Raw genomic sequence first — 12,088 nt, forward strand, 5'->3', positions numbered from 1 at the left:
TCTTAATATAAGAAATGTTGATTGGTGTTCAGCTTTTACAGTCTACCTATATACGAAACATGAAGGACTTTATTACAGAGTGGAAGAAACTTACTAGTTTTCACAAAGTAAAAGACATGTAAAGAAGGCCATATTTGAGAGTGGAGAGAGAGCTGGAAGGAAGGGTAGGATGATAATATTCTTATCCTGGGAAGTAAATAGCTGAGAGACACTGTCTATAGCTGGAGAACAAGAAGTAAAGTCTGTGCAAGTCTGTTAGTGAAAATGCAAAGGTAACTGGTAGAGGCTGACGGGAGCCGTGGGGGCAGAGGCGCCAGGGTAGGGTAAAGCAACCCAGAGATGGAGGGGTCACCCAAAGCACAGCTGTTGCCTCTGGGTGGAGAGGAGAGTAGGGTGGAAGGTGTTTGTCCTTCATTATAAGCCCTTCTGTCTTACTTGATTTTTAAATTATGTGCCCATATTAACTTTGATGTGTTTTTAAATGTTTTAAAAAAATTTTTGTTCTCCGTTATATGTAAGCAATGGTAAAGACATATGAGGATGGACCATTTCCAGTTTTAACTGAGTTCATTTTGAATTAATGAATTTAAAAAGCTGAAACTATTTGGGAACAGTGATTGCCACCTTGGAATGAAAATACTTAATATTTTTCACAAGACTTAGGAAAGGAAGAGTCCATTTTTATTTTACCGCCTTTCTTATTATCACATGTAGATGTTGAGAAATGAAATAAATTAGAAATGTATAATGATCGAAACAGACTTTTTTTTGCTCCTGAGAATAAAACTAATTTTCCCCAACTCTTCCTGTTTCTTCTGTTTCCCCTTTGTCTTCCAGAAGCCCTTCAGAGGCCAGTAGCATCTGACTTTGAGCCCCAAGGTCTCAGCGAAGCAGCTCGTTGGAACTCCAAGGAAAACCTTCTTGCTGGCCCCAGTGAAAATGACCCCAACCTTTTCGTTGCACTGTATGATTTTGTGGCCAGTGGGGACAACACCCTAAGTATAACTAAAGGTAAAAGGGCTGTGGACCACCGCTGGTGCTTGCAAGAGACAGAAATCAGGGGAAACTGTGGCTTGACTGGCTACCCCTTTGCCTAGTGAAAGAGCAGCTTTAAAGTTTGGAATGCAGAGGCATCCAAAAAAACAAAAAACACTCAGCATCTTTATAAGAGAGCTACTTTTCCTTAAGGAGAAGAGTTCCTATACAGCAGTCCTTAGGAAAAACAGCGTCGTAGTGAAAAAAAAGCCTGGACCAAACACTGAAAATGCCCTTTTTTTTTTTAAAGAAAAAGTATTTTTTCCCTAAGAAACTTCATTATGTTAGGAATAGAACACTTGAATAAACATAATAGATTTATGAAAAACTGAGGCTCTGTATTTCTCTTATATTCAGTACAAACAGGAAGCTTCATATATAAACGTATACTCTTTTTATATACACTTATAAATGCATATATTTATGTGGATTTGTTAAAGGGAAGTAGGTATTTAGGAATTTGGAGATTTTTAGTAATCCTATAAGAATAAATGGGAATGAACGAAGCCAGCCTTTAAAGCTGATGTCTGATTTGATTCTCCTCTTCTAAGGTGAGAAGCTCCGGGTTTTAGGCTACAATCACAATGGGGAATGGTGTGAAGCCCAAACCAAAAATGGCCAAGGGTGGGTCCCAAGCAACTATATCACGCCAGTCAACAGTCTGGAGAAACATTCCTGGTATCACGGGCCCGTGTCCCGCAACGCGGCTGAATACCTGCTGAGCAGTGGGATCAACGGCAGCTTCTTGGTCCGGGAGAGCGAGAGCAGTCCTGGCCAGAGGTCCATCTCGCTGAGATACGAAGGGAGGGTGTACCACTACAGGATCAACACTGCTTCCGATGGCAAGGTAGGGGATCCTAGTCGGGAGAGCTGATGGGCTGGGGGTGGCAGCCTTTGGCCAGGAGGACCCAGAGCTCCTGCTGCTGGGGTTAAGAAGTTATCATGACAAATCTCAACGGGGAAGATGCTTTTTTTTTTTAATTGTTATGTTAATCCCCATACATTACATCATTAGTTTCTGATGTAGTGTTCCATGATTCATTGTTTGCGTATAACACCCAGTGCTCCATGCAGAACATGCCCTCTTTAATACCCATCACCAGGCTAACCCACCCCCCTACCCCCCTCCACTCTAGAACCTTCAGTTTGTTTCTCAGAGTCCACAGTCTCTCATGGTTCGTCTCCCCCTCCAACTTCCCCCCCTTCATTCTTCCCCTCCTGCTATCTTCTTTTTTTTTTTTTTTTTAAACATATAATGTATTATTTGTTTCAGAGGTACCGGTCTGTGATTCAACAGTCTTACACAATTCACAGTGCTCACCATAGCACATACCCTCCCCAATGTCTCGGGAAGATGCTTTTGAAGGAAACATCTTCAAGTAAACAGCAGCCATCACTCCATTAGCCTAGGAAAGACATTCTTTTGAGGACCGATCACGTGATTTTCAAGTCCACGGGCCTGGTGTGGCTCTCCACCTGTCCTGCTGGAGTTTTGTTGTTAGCTATTTCATAAGACGAAGTGAATACCTGCTAGGTATTGGACATACTTCTTGTATTAAGATTCTTCCTTTGTAAAAAATCTCTTACTGTGATAGTAATTCATCTTCAATGAGTAAAACTGCAATAATGGATATTTTTAAAGTAAAAGACCACCTTAATATCACTTCCCCAAAATAAGTCTGGTACATGGTGTTCTTCCCGTAAATAAAGCCACATTCGTGTGTGTGCCTGCGGGCATTTATGGACATAAATACACAGTTTTTAAACAAATGAGATCACATTGTACCAGTAGATTTCCAAACCCAAACTGTAGTTTTGTAAAAGAGTTGATATATACAGTTTTGTGATCTTTATATGAACAATGCTCAAGAGTCCATGGAGGGAAGGGAGGGATTAACATTTTCCAGGTTCCTCCTGGTGGCTGGCACATTTTTCAGGCATCCTCTCATTTATACTTCACTTTGGTTCTTAGGGCAGAGGTCGCTGTGATCTGCATTTTTGCCTTAAGGAGTTGGGGACTTAAAAGGGAGGAGGTTTCTTACCCAGGATCACCTAGTGTGTGATTGATGGAGCTAGGCTTGGGCCCCGCTGTCCACCCTGCTATACCGTGCCATCATCCAGGGTGGAGATGGGTGGATTATTAGGCAGGGTCTAGATGGTGGATGTATTTTTTAATTAATATGTAATGTATGCATATTGTTAAAAAAAAAAAAAAAAAGGAAGAACAAAATAGATAACAGTGAGAATTCTGTCTCCTAATTCCATTCCCCTGCCCAGAGGCAACCCCTGTGACCAGTTTCTTTCGGAGTTCCCCAGTATATGTATATGCTTTTATATATATATATATATATATTTTTTTTTTTTTTTTTAAGATTTTATTTATGTGAGAGAGAGAAAGCGAGCACAAGCAGGGGGAGCGGCCGGCAGAGGGAGAAGTAGGCTTCCCACTGAGCAAGGACCCCGATGCAGGACTCGATCCCATGACCCTGGGATCACAACCTGAGCTTAAGGCAGACGCTTAACTTACTGAGCCACCCAGGCATCCCTACGCCTGTATGTTTTTTAAAAACGCAAATGATGCAGACTCCGCAGTGTTCTGCATCTTGCTTTTCCCACCTGATGATATTTTTTGAAGATTGCTTTATGGTAGCACATTTAGAGCTGCCTCATTCTTATTAATGACAGCCTCGTGTGGATGGACCGTCATTTATGTCAGCAGTCCCCTGCAGGTCGACTTTTAGGTTGTTTCCAATCTTTGGCTGTTACAAATAATGCTGCTCTGAGGTAGCTTTCAAACCATTAAAAAAAATAATCTCGGCACACTGTATAAAAGCATTTACCTCAGCACCTAGTACTCACACTAGTAACAAAAGGTTCTGGAAGCCCTACTTACCCTCAGTATATGTAATGCACTCTGGTATTTTGTATTCCATTCTGTTCTGTTTCATTTTTTTAAAAAAGTTTTGGTCAGAATCCACTAAGTTTATTTCATAGACACTTGTACATGTACATATGTACATCGTACGTACAAATTTCCATCGTGTTAACATTAAACACAATGGAAATGTGCAGATGTGTTTACTCACCCTGTTGCTGGTGGGAAATGGAGCTTCCAGGAGAAACAGGAGAGCATCTCCCCTCCACCTCAACAGTGCTCTGTCAGGCTTGTGAAAACATCTGTCACTGATGTGTAAAGATGGTCTCTTGTTATGTGTAATGTACATGTGTCATGTTTTGAGGGATCCCCGTCCATTTACTAAATTTATATTTTCCTGCATATTTTAAACATACCAAATTTACATATGCATATAGGTCTGTTGATCTACTCTCTGTTCTCCCGACATCAGACTTTTAAGTGTTAAGGCTATATAATATGTTTTAATGTGCGGTAGGGCTAGTCCCCTCCTTGTAGTCCTCTTGGCATTTTTATGGCTATCCTCAAACATTCATTTGTACCACACAAATGCACATGTATTTCTCTTTTTAATGGTCTTCTCTCGTTTTTTCCGCATGTCTCAAAGTCTTCTGGCCAAAGTCCTTATTGCTAGTATCTGGTACTTTCCGTGATGGCAGGGGTCTTTGTACCCAGCGTGGCCGCTTGCTGATGTGTGACTAGAGATCAGCCTTACCAGCTTGCCTTTCGGGTCCTCATTCTTATCCCAGATGTGGAGCTAGGTTGTTCCATTCTGCAGGATGTACTCCAGGGCAGGGGGCCCTTTGAAACCTTGCCTTCAGCCCACAAGGGTTCCTCTCTCGTGAATTAGAACGCCAGAGCACACCGCCCATGAGGGAGGTGATTTCCTGGAGCTGACAGCTTGCTTCCTTCCCATCTGTGCTGTTTATCCGAGGCGATCCGTGCCGCACTGCAGTAATCAGTTGAGGTTTGTACTGAACAGGGTAATGGTTTCTTTTCCCTGGAGTTGTTTAACCAGCATCCTAAGAACAGATTCAGGCAGGCATGATCTAGTTTGACAACTCATTAGCCGGGGGTTGGTCCAAAATGCTATTCAGAGGGAGGAGAGCAAGGGCCTGCATGTGGGATGCATGATTCACAGAATTTGAGAGTTGTCCCATGAGGACGTCACCCCCTCTGTTTAAAAGCTGGTATGTGCCAGGGGAGCACAGGGAACTCATTTGATTAGGCAGTATCCACCACTGGGCAACTCATCCAAGTGTCCTAGGCCTCCTGCCTTCTTCCCTCCCTCCCTCCCTGGCAAAGACTCTCCCTTCAGCTGTCCAAGCACCTGGAGACATCTCAGCCCACGGGGTTATCAGTTCCGGCCATCTGCAGAGGCGCCTCTCTGAGCTGCACTTGAGGGGGCTGTGTTGGGTGGGATCATATTCCTGGAATGAGTGGAACAGCATCAGAGGTATTGGGGGAGGTATTACAGCAATGCATGAGACAGTGTGGCTCGGCACTGAAAAAAGCTCACATAGCAGAGCTTTGATGCAATCCTTTTTGGATTTCTAAGGGGAAAATCTAAGGTTGGTAGGAGGGACAGGCTGGGATTGCATAAGCTCTAATGCCTATTTTCAAATAGCTAATCTTCAGAAAACAACTGAATTTAGAAGATTCTTCTCTAAGGGCCCGAAAGATTGCTTTCTGCCTCCACCCTCTTGGCCCTGGTTTCCCTCTGTTGTCGTGTTTCTGAGCTTCAGCAGCCGTTGTGGCTGGTCAGTCAGCCCAGGGCTCGGGGAGCTTCGAGCCGGACTCTTGCAAGGGCCCTACCAGACTGAGCCATCGCTGCTCCAGGGAGTCTCGATAGTCTTGAAAACCTCCACATCCCCTGGGATCTGATTGTCGTCTCAGTGCTTTCTCCAAGTTCACAATCTTCTGCCAGCGTAGTGGAGTTAAAGGCTGATTTTTCTCAACCACCCGCTGCCTGAATCATATTTAGCTCTTCTGGTTATTTGTGTCTACACTTTATTTACTTTCATGGGATGCCACTGTCAAGTTCCACTTATGGCCCTTGATAGAGTCTTTCCTTTTCTTCAAAGACGTTCCCAGGTGATACTTATTTTCACGGTCTGCTGAAGTGACAAGTTCAGGGTGACAGGAATGGAATTTGGGCTTAAGCTTTAGCAGAGATGGCAGGATAGGCCAACTGTATAACCTCTTGAATATTTAAGATTTACCTACCCTGACAGTGGCTTGGCAGGTGCAGGCATCCCAATGAAAAGCCTGCTAAAACGTGGCTGACCTGCCCTTGTCGAGGAGACCTCGAGCATTATTAAGTACTGCTTAATCATTAAGTTCTGCCCTCCTGCTGGAATGTGGGACACTCTCAGGGTAATGTTGCTTCCTGGCCCAGCAGCCTGTAACCAGTAGTAGTACATCCAGCATGGGACTCTGGGGACTGAGGCAGCTGAAGAAGGCACCGGTCTGAGCACTGATAAGCCAGTAAGTCGGGCTTTCAGGAGGAAAGCTGTTTCTGGTGAGTTTGACAAGTCCTGTCTTTGGGCTTCCTACATGATCAGGAGGAGGCCCAGTCCTGGCTGAGCACCCAGAGTGTTTATGTAACCAGGTGCATAGCATAATGACATGCCATTCATAATGCATATTTCACTTTCTTCTCGGAACATGCCAGGAATTCCTGATGCAGATTACCCAGTTCACTAGCAAAATGCTCAAAGCCCAGAACTAATCAGAAGGAAACCAGCAGACTTGACTGTTAGAAGGTGGCTGTGCGGTGCCTTGAGAACGGAGAGTAGTTTTAATATTTAATAAGTGTTGGGATGTAAATTTTATGTTGAAAGATGAACTAAGTCACAGGGTCTGTAAATTTAATTATCGAGAAGGATAAAGTAGGTCCGTTCAGTGAAACCTCCCACAGCTCTGAAATCTCTTAACAGGAGAGCCTGTGAGGGAATCAGATGAGACCAAGAACAAATTCTGCATAAACTTGGGCTTGGGGGAGCCATTAGCCTTCTGATCCTAGGATTGGAGAGCACTCCTTTCAAGCTGACGGGGAGAAGTAGGTAATGAACCTTGCTCCCTGGTGACCGGCCCCAGGAGCCCCGCAAGTGAGCTGGGCTCTTTCACCCGCACTGTGCCAGTGATGTCCGAGGTGGGAGGGATGCTCACATTCCAGGGAATGCCTTCTTGGAGAGGTTCTTCTCTCTTCTCTACACTCCATGGTAGCGAAAACACCAGCAGCTGAGCTGCCCCAAAAGAAGAGGGCTTGGAACACTTGGCACCCGCAGTGAAGTAAGTGGACGACGACAGACTTCCAGAGAGGGGTGGGAGTACGGGCTGTCCCCACGTCCCACTCGGTCTTCTCTGTGAACCGCACTCGTGTCCGCAATGCCCACTGACAAGAGTGCGTGTACGTCAGTGTGTGGACATCGGGCTAAGCGCGGGCTCAGCGGTGCTGACTTCTGCTCCCCACCTTCTCCCAGCACCTTGGTGCACTCGCTCTGGGTCGTAAGCGTGACTCATCGTGTGGCCCTAGAGCAGTTCACTTAGACTAAGGTTCTCCTCGGTACTCCGAGGTGTAAGTGGGGCCTCCCAATGGGCCCTCTCCTCACTTCGAAAGGCCCTGCCACTGAGGGGCACCATCTAACAGAGGGACAAGTTCCCCCAGAGCTATGGGGTCTTTTTGGACAATTCTTGGGTTGCTCAGAATTTTATTTTAGTAGGATTGCAACCAGAAGATTGTAAATTACAGGGGTGCCTGGGTGGCTCAGTTGGTTAAGCGTTTGCCTTTGGCTCAGGTCATGATCTCAGGGTCCTGCTTCTCCCTCTCCCCCTGCTTGTGTGCACACAAGTGCGCGTGCTCTCTCTCTCTCTCTCTCTCAAATAAATAATAAATCTTAAAAAAAAAAAAGATTATAAATTACACACCTCTAAGTCAAAGTTTGCCATTGCCTTGCCTGAGTTTTAAAAATCTGTTTACATTATCTCCCCAAGCAAAAAATTCAAAAAGAAAGAAAGAATTCTGTTTACCTTCTTGAGGGTTATAAGTGGGATCAACTCATGTATTTGTTAATATTTTCTTCTTTTAAATTATTTTGATTATCTAGTATTACCAACATACAGGAAGTGATGGAGCCTTCCATAACCACTCTGCTGTGTGTTTCAGGCCTTTTCTTCCTTTTTCTGTTTTTAAGTAATAGAGATACTGTAGCTACAGCTGTAGTCCAACTCATCCTGTTCCGTTTTCTCCCTCCTCCCCACGCGTCACCGCCATTCCAAACACATACACCTCCTTTGTCTCAGGAGTCAGGGCAAGCTGTGGTTTTTAATGTCTCCCCCACCTTCCGCAGTCGCTGGCTGCCCTTCATGAGCTAGTAGGTTCGGTTACCTGCTGTCTGCCTGGAGCCCAGATGTCCTGTGTGGATTTTAATGTGGAATTGTTTCTTGCAAAGGAAGCATTCCCTCACCACCTCACTGAAATGAACCAAAAAAGAAGAAAAAAAGATAGCTGTCCCCATCCACGCTTGCTTTCTGTCAGCCTGTCAGCTTGCTCCTTTCCCTCCTTCCTTTCCTGGGGCATCCAACGAGAATGACACGTGGATGGGCTCTGTGCATGGGTTTGCGGCCACTGTAGATCTCAGAGAGGCTCGCGTGCGCTGGTGTCTGAAAGCCCCTCTCCTTACTTCCCCACGGTAGAGGAGGCTGTGCGGCCTTTGTGCAGCCCTCCAGTCCCCCACCCCCCACACTCCACTCCTGGAGCGCGCTGACGGGGGCATCCCACGGGGGCATCCCACAGGGGCATCCAGCTGGAGTCGGCAAGTCTGGGCCTCTGATGCTACTTAGCCCAAATTGAGGGTGTAAGAATGAGAAGAAGATTTATGTTTTGTTTAGAGGTTTCCATCTCTGATTACCGTGTAGTTCTGGATAATTATAAATAATAATTAGAGGTTTTAGGTAATAAGCACAATTATTTTTTAAAAATTGCTTTCTTTTCCAATCAGCAAATAGGTACCAAGTTCTTTTCTTCGTTAATTTAATTAGTAGCTGCTCATTGAGTACCTATTATGTGCTGTGTATTTCTTATTCTCCACATTGGGGATACAGGATAAAACAGACCGCTTAGGGCTCTGCTCTCATGAAACTGACATTCTAGGAGGTGTTGACCGTAAATAAGCAAATAAGGAGGGTAAGTACAATGCAGAGAAGTAAGAGAGGTGGTATGACTAGTGGTGGGTGATGACCAGGTCAGGTGACTGCCGTGACCGTGACATTTACGCCGGGCTCAGGTTGGTAAGAGAGAACCAAGCATGTGGTGATTAGGTCGCTGGAGGATTTCAGGCAGAGGGAGCAGCAGATGCAAAGGCCCTGAGACATTTTGTATCTTTCTTCTTCAGCAAGTAAATTACAGCATGTGTAGAGAAATACAACACAGTGATTTTCTGCACACTCCGTCCTGTGTGGAGAGCCATTTATCTGAGGTTTTGCTCTGCACTGACTTAGGCTCAGCAGAGCTGGTTTGTTGGAGTTTGGGTTTGTGTGCGCTCTGTGGGCTGAAGGCTGTCTGTTTCCCTCAGCTCTACGTCTCCTCAGAGAGCCGCTTCAACACTTTGGCTGAGTTGGTTCATCATCACTCGACTGTGGCGGACGGCCTCATCACCACTCTCCATTACCCGGCCCCCAAGCGCAACAAGCCCACCGTTTACGGCGTGTCCCCCAACTACGACAAGTGGGAGATGGAGCGCACGGACATCACCATGAAGCACAAGCTGGGCGGAGGCCAGTACGGGGAGGTGTACGAAGGCGTGTGGAAGAAATACAGCCTGACGGTGGCCGTGAAGACCTTGAAGGTAGGCCCTGGGGTGGCGCCGCCTCCTGGGTTGCTGCCCCTGCACTCAGGTCCGAGGGGGTGACGTGCCCAGGAAGTGCCTCTTCGGGCCTCTGTGGTCCCTTTCTTCGAACGGGTTCAGTCCCTCGCCCCGACTCCGTGTGCCTCTGCATACAGCGAGAGCCGAGAAGTGCTGTGGTTTTTTGGTGTAAAAAGATGAGTCATTTGGAGACGTGTTTTCATTATATGGCAAGATTCTCTTAAAGCCGTGGGTTTCCGTTCTGTCTGTGTGGCATTTGGATCACTTCCTGTTGAGAGTTAAGAGAAGGAGGAAAAAAAACTTAAGTTTTTAAAGAAGGGGATTTAACCAAAAAGCATTTGACTCTTCTGTGGATTTTTGTTGGCAGACTTGAAAGGCAAGTGCATTGGGTGTTCCTAGTAGGTTCCAATTCTGTGTAGTGTGAGTGCAGACCTCTGGAAATGGAGGCGTGGAAAGGCATGAAGGAAGCATCAGGGCTTCCTACAAACTCAGGTACCATCGGGTCATTCTTGTTAACTAGGACTTTCGCTCTCTCCACTCAAGCGTGGGGTTTGTACTTTTCCGGTGGATTTGAAGTCCTTTGAAATCTTTAGGACCCCAAGCAAGGGTTTCACTTGCAAGCCCTCTCTGCCTTCCGAAAGTGATCTGAGCTTTTACCTGTGGCCAGAGCGTCCTCTAGTGTTGACCTGCGCTATTTTCACTTGCTTAAAAAAAAAGAAAAGGAACCGATTACACTCACACGTGCACAGAGACTGAGAGGGGAGGCCCCCCTGTAGGCATAGAATGGAAACATCCACGACTGCAAGGAAGGGACCCAGGTGTGCGCACGCGCTTCTCTGGAGTCCGTGGGGCGCACGCTTGAAGACCCGTGAAGTCAGATCACTTGCCTTTTAGGGACTCTGTTACTTCCCTTCTGCCTTCACTCAGAGACACAGTAAAGTGGGAATTATGGGTTCTGGCTGATGTAAAGTGCCGCTTCAGAGAAAAGATCGCGTTCTTTAGTTCTAGAAACCAAGAGTGGCTTTCCTTGGTTGTGTCCCCCTTAGATCAGTCCTTGGGGCTGATCTTGTGTGTTGGGGGCGGGAGGTGACGTGGTTTGAGGTCACCTTGGGGACTTCTGGATACTTTCCAGACATGATTTTTTAAAAACACAATAAGCATTTATTGAGTTCCTTGCTTCTGTTCACCAGACCCTGGCCTTAACCCTGGGATTGTAAAAATAGACTAATTCACTTCAGGCTAGTCTAGGTGGTAGAACAGTGTAGCTAGGAGGAGGAATAGGCAATATGATGGCAACCACAGTGTGGTGTGATAGGTGCCAGATCAGAGGCAGGAGCGGGGAGCTCTGACACCGCATGGGAATGGGGCGTGGGGTACTGGTGAGCTCCACTTGGGGAGAAAGCACGAAGGGAACCACAAGTTGGTGCCGTGGGGGAGGAACAGGAGTTGGCCAGGGGAGCAGAGGCCTGGACAGAGGTGGAGGGTGAAGAGCCTGCGCTAAGTCACAGGGTTTGAACCGGCTAAGGAGCTGGGACGCTATCCTGGAGGCGGTGGGGCGCGTTGAAGGGTTTGATGGACAGATGATTGGATTGGAGCTTCACAAAGATGGCTACTTTGGCGAGCCCTAGAAAAAACGAAACAGCCATTGCCCTGCCTCCCCCAGACCAGGCGAGACCAGGGAGAGGCATGTGCTCGTGCTGCAGTGTCTCAGCTTGGCACAGGAACGAAGAGCGGGCCCGGCTCTCGGTCTTGACCAGCTTGAGAAACTGTTAAAGGCCCAGGCAATACCCACACATTTGCCAGTATTTGCAGAAATGAAACAAGGAATAACAGAAGCACAAAATAAACTAGGTTTCCATCCAGGAAAGGCTTGTTTGAAAACTTTAGAAAGAGGGAGAGTTTGCCCAACTTGAAATGTGGGGAAGACACAGCCCAGCCACCGATGGTGTGGTGGTGTTTCCTGAGCAACTGAAGATGGGCATTCCAGAGGAGGGACCCTCCTGGAGGTCTCTGTCGGTGGTGGCGTTCTCACACCAGTGAAGCAGAATTATCTGGAAGTTTTGTGCCTTTTAGAATATATTTCTCTAATGATGTATTATTAATGATGTATTTTTATTATACTTTTAATGGTTTTCCCCAAGAGCTTTATTAACTTTATGGTTCCACGGTTGGTAAAAAAAAAAAAAATACAGAATCTGGTTGCATGGATTTCTGGGAGTCGTCACCCCTGCTGGTAGCTAATTAGGGAAAAGGGAATGCATCATATTCTAGA

General features: G+C 46.3%; 1 protein-coding gene across 3 annotated transcripts in view; it reads left to right on the forward strand.

Annotated features, from left to right (window-relative positions):
• ABL1 (ABL proto-oncogene 1, non-receptor tyrosine kinase) overlaps positions 1–12,088 on the forward strand; it is a 135,398-nt gene that overhangs the window by 104,958 nt on the left and 18,352 nt on the right. For all 3 annotated transcript variants that reach the window (XM_045883358.3, XM_045883353.3, XM_045883357.3), the window contains exons 2-4: positions 838–1,011; positions 1,587–1,882; positions 9,526–9,798. In XM_045883358.3, the coding sequence (XP_045739314.1) occupies positions 838–1,011; positions 1,587–1,882; positions 9,526–9,798 (743 nt within the window). The remainder of the gene's footprint in view (positions 1–837; positions 1,012–1,586; positions 1,883–9,525; positions 9,799–12,088) is intronic.

The sequence above is a fragment of the Mirounga angustirostris genome, unplaced genomic scaffold (assembly GCF_029215605.1).
Source record: "Mirounga angustirostris isolate CCGP_5_RB_7025 unplaced genomic scaffold, mMirAng1.0.hap1 SCAF_15, whole genome shotgun sequence".
NCBI lineage: Eukaryota > Metazoa > Chordata > Mammalia > Carnivora > Phocidae > Mirounga > Mirounga angustirostris.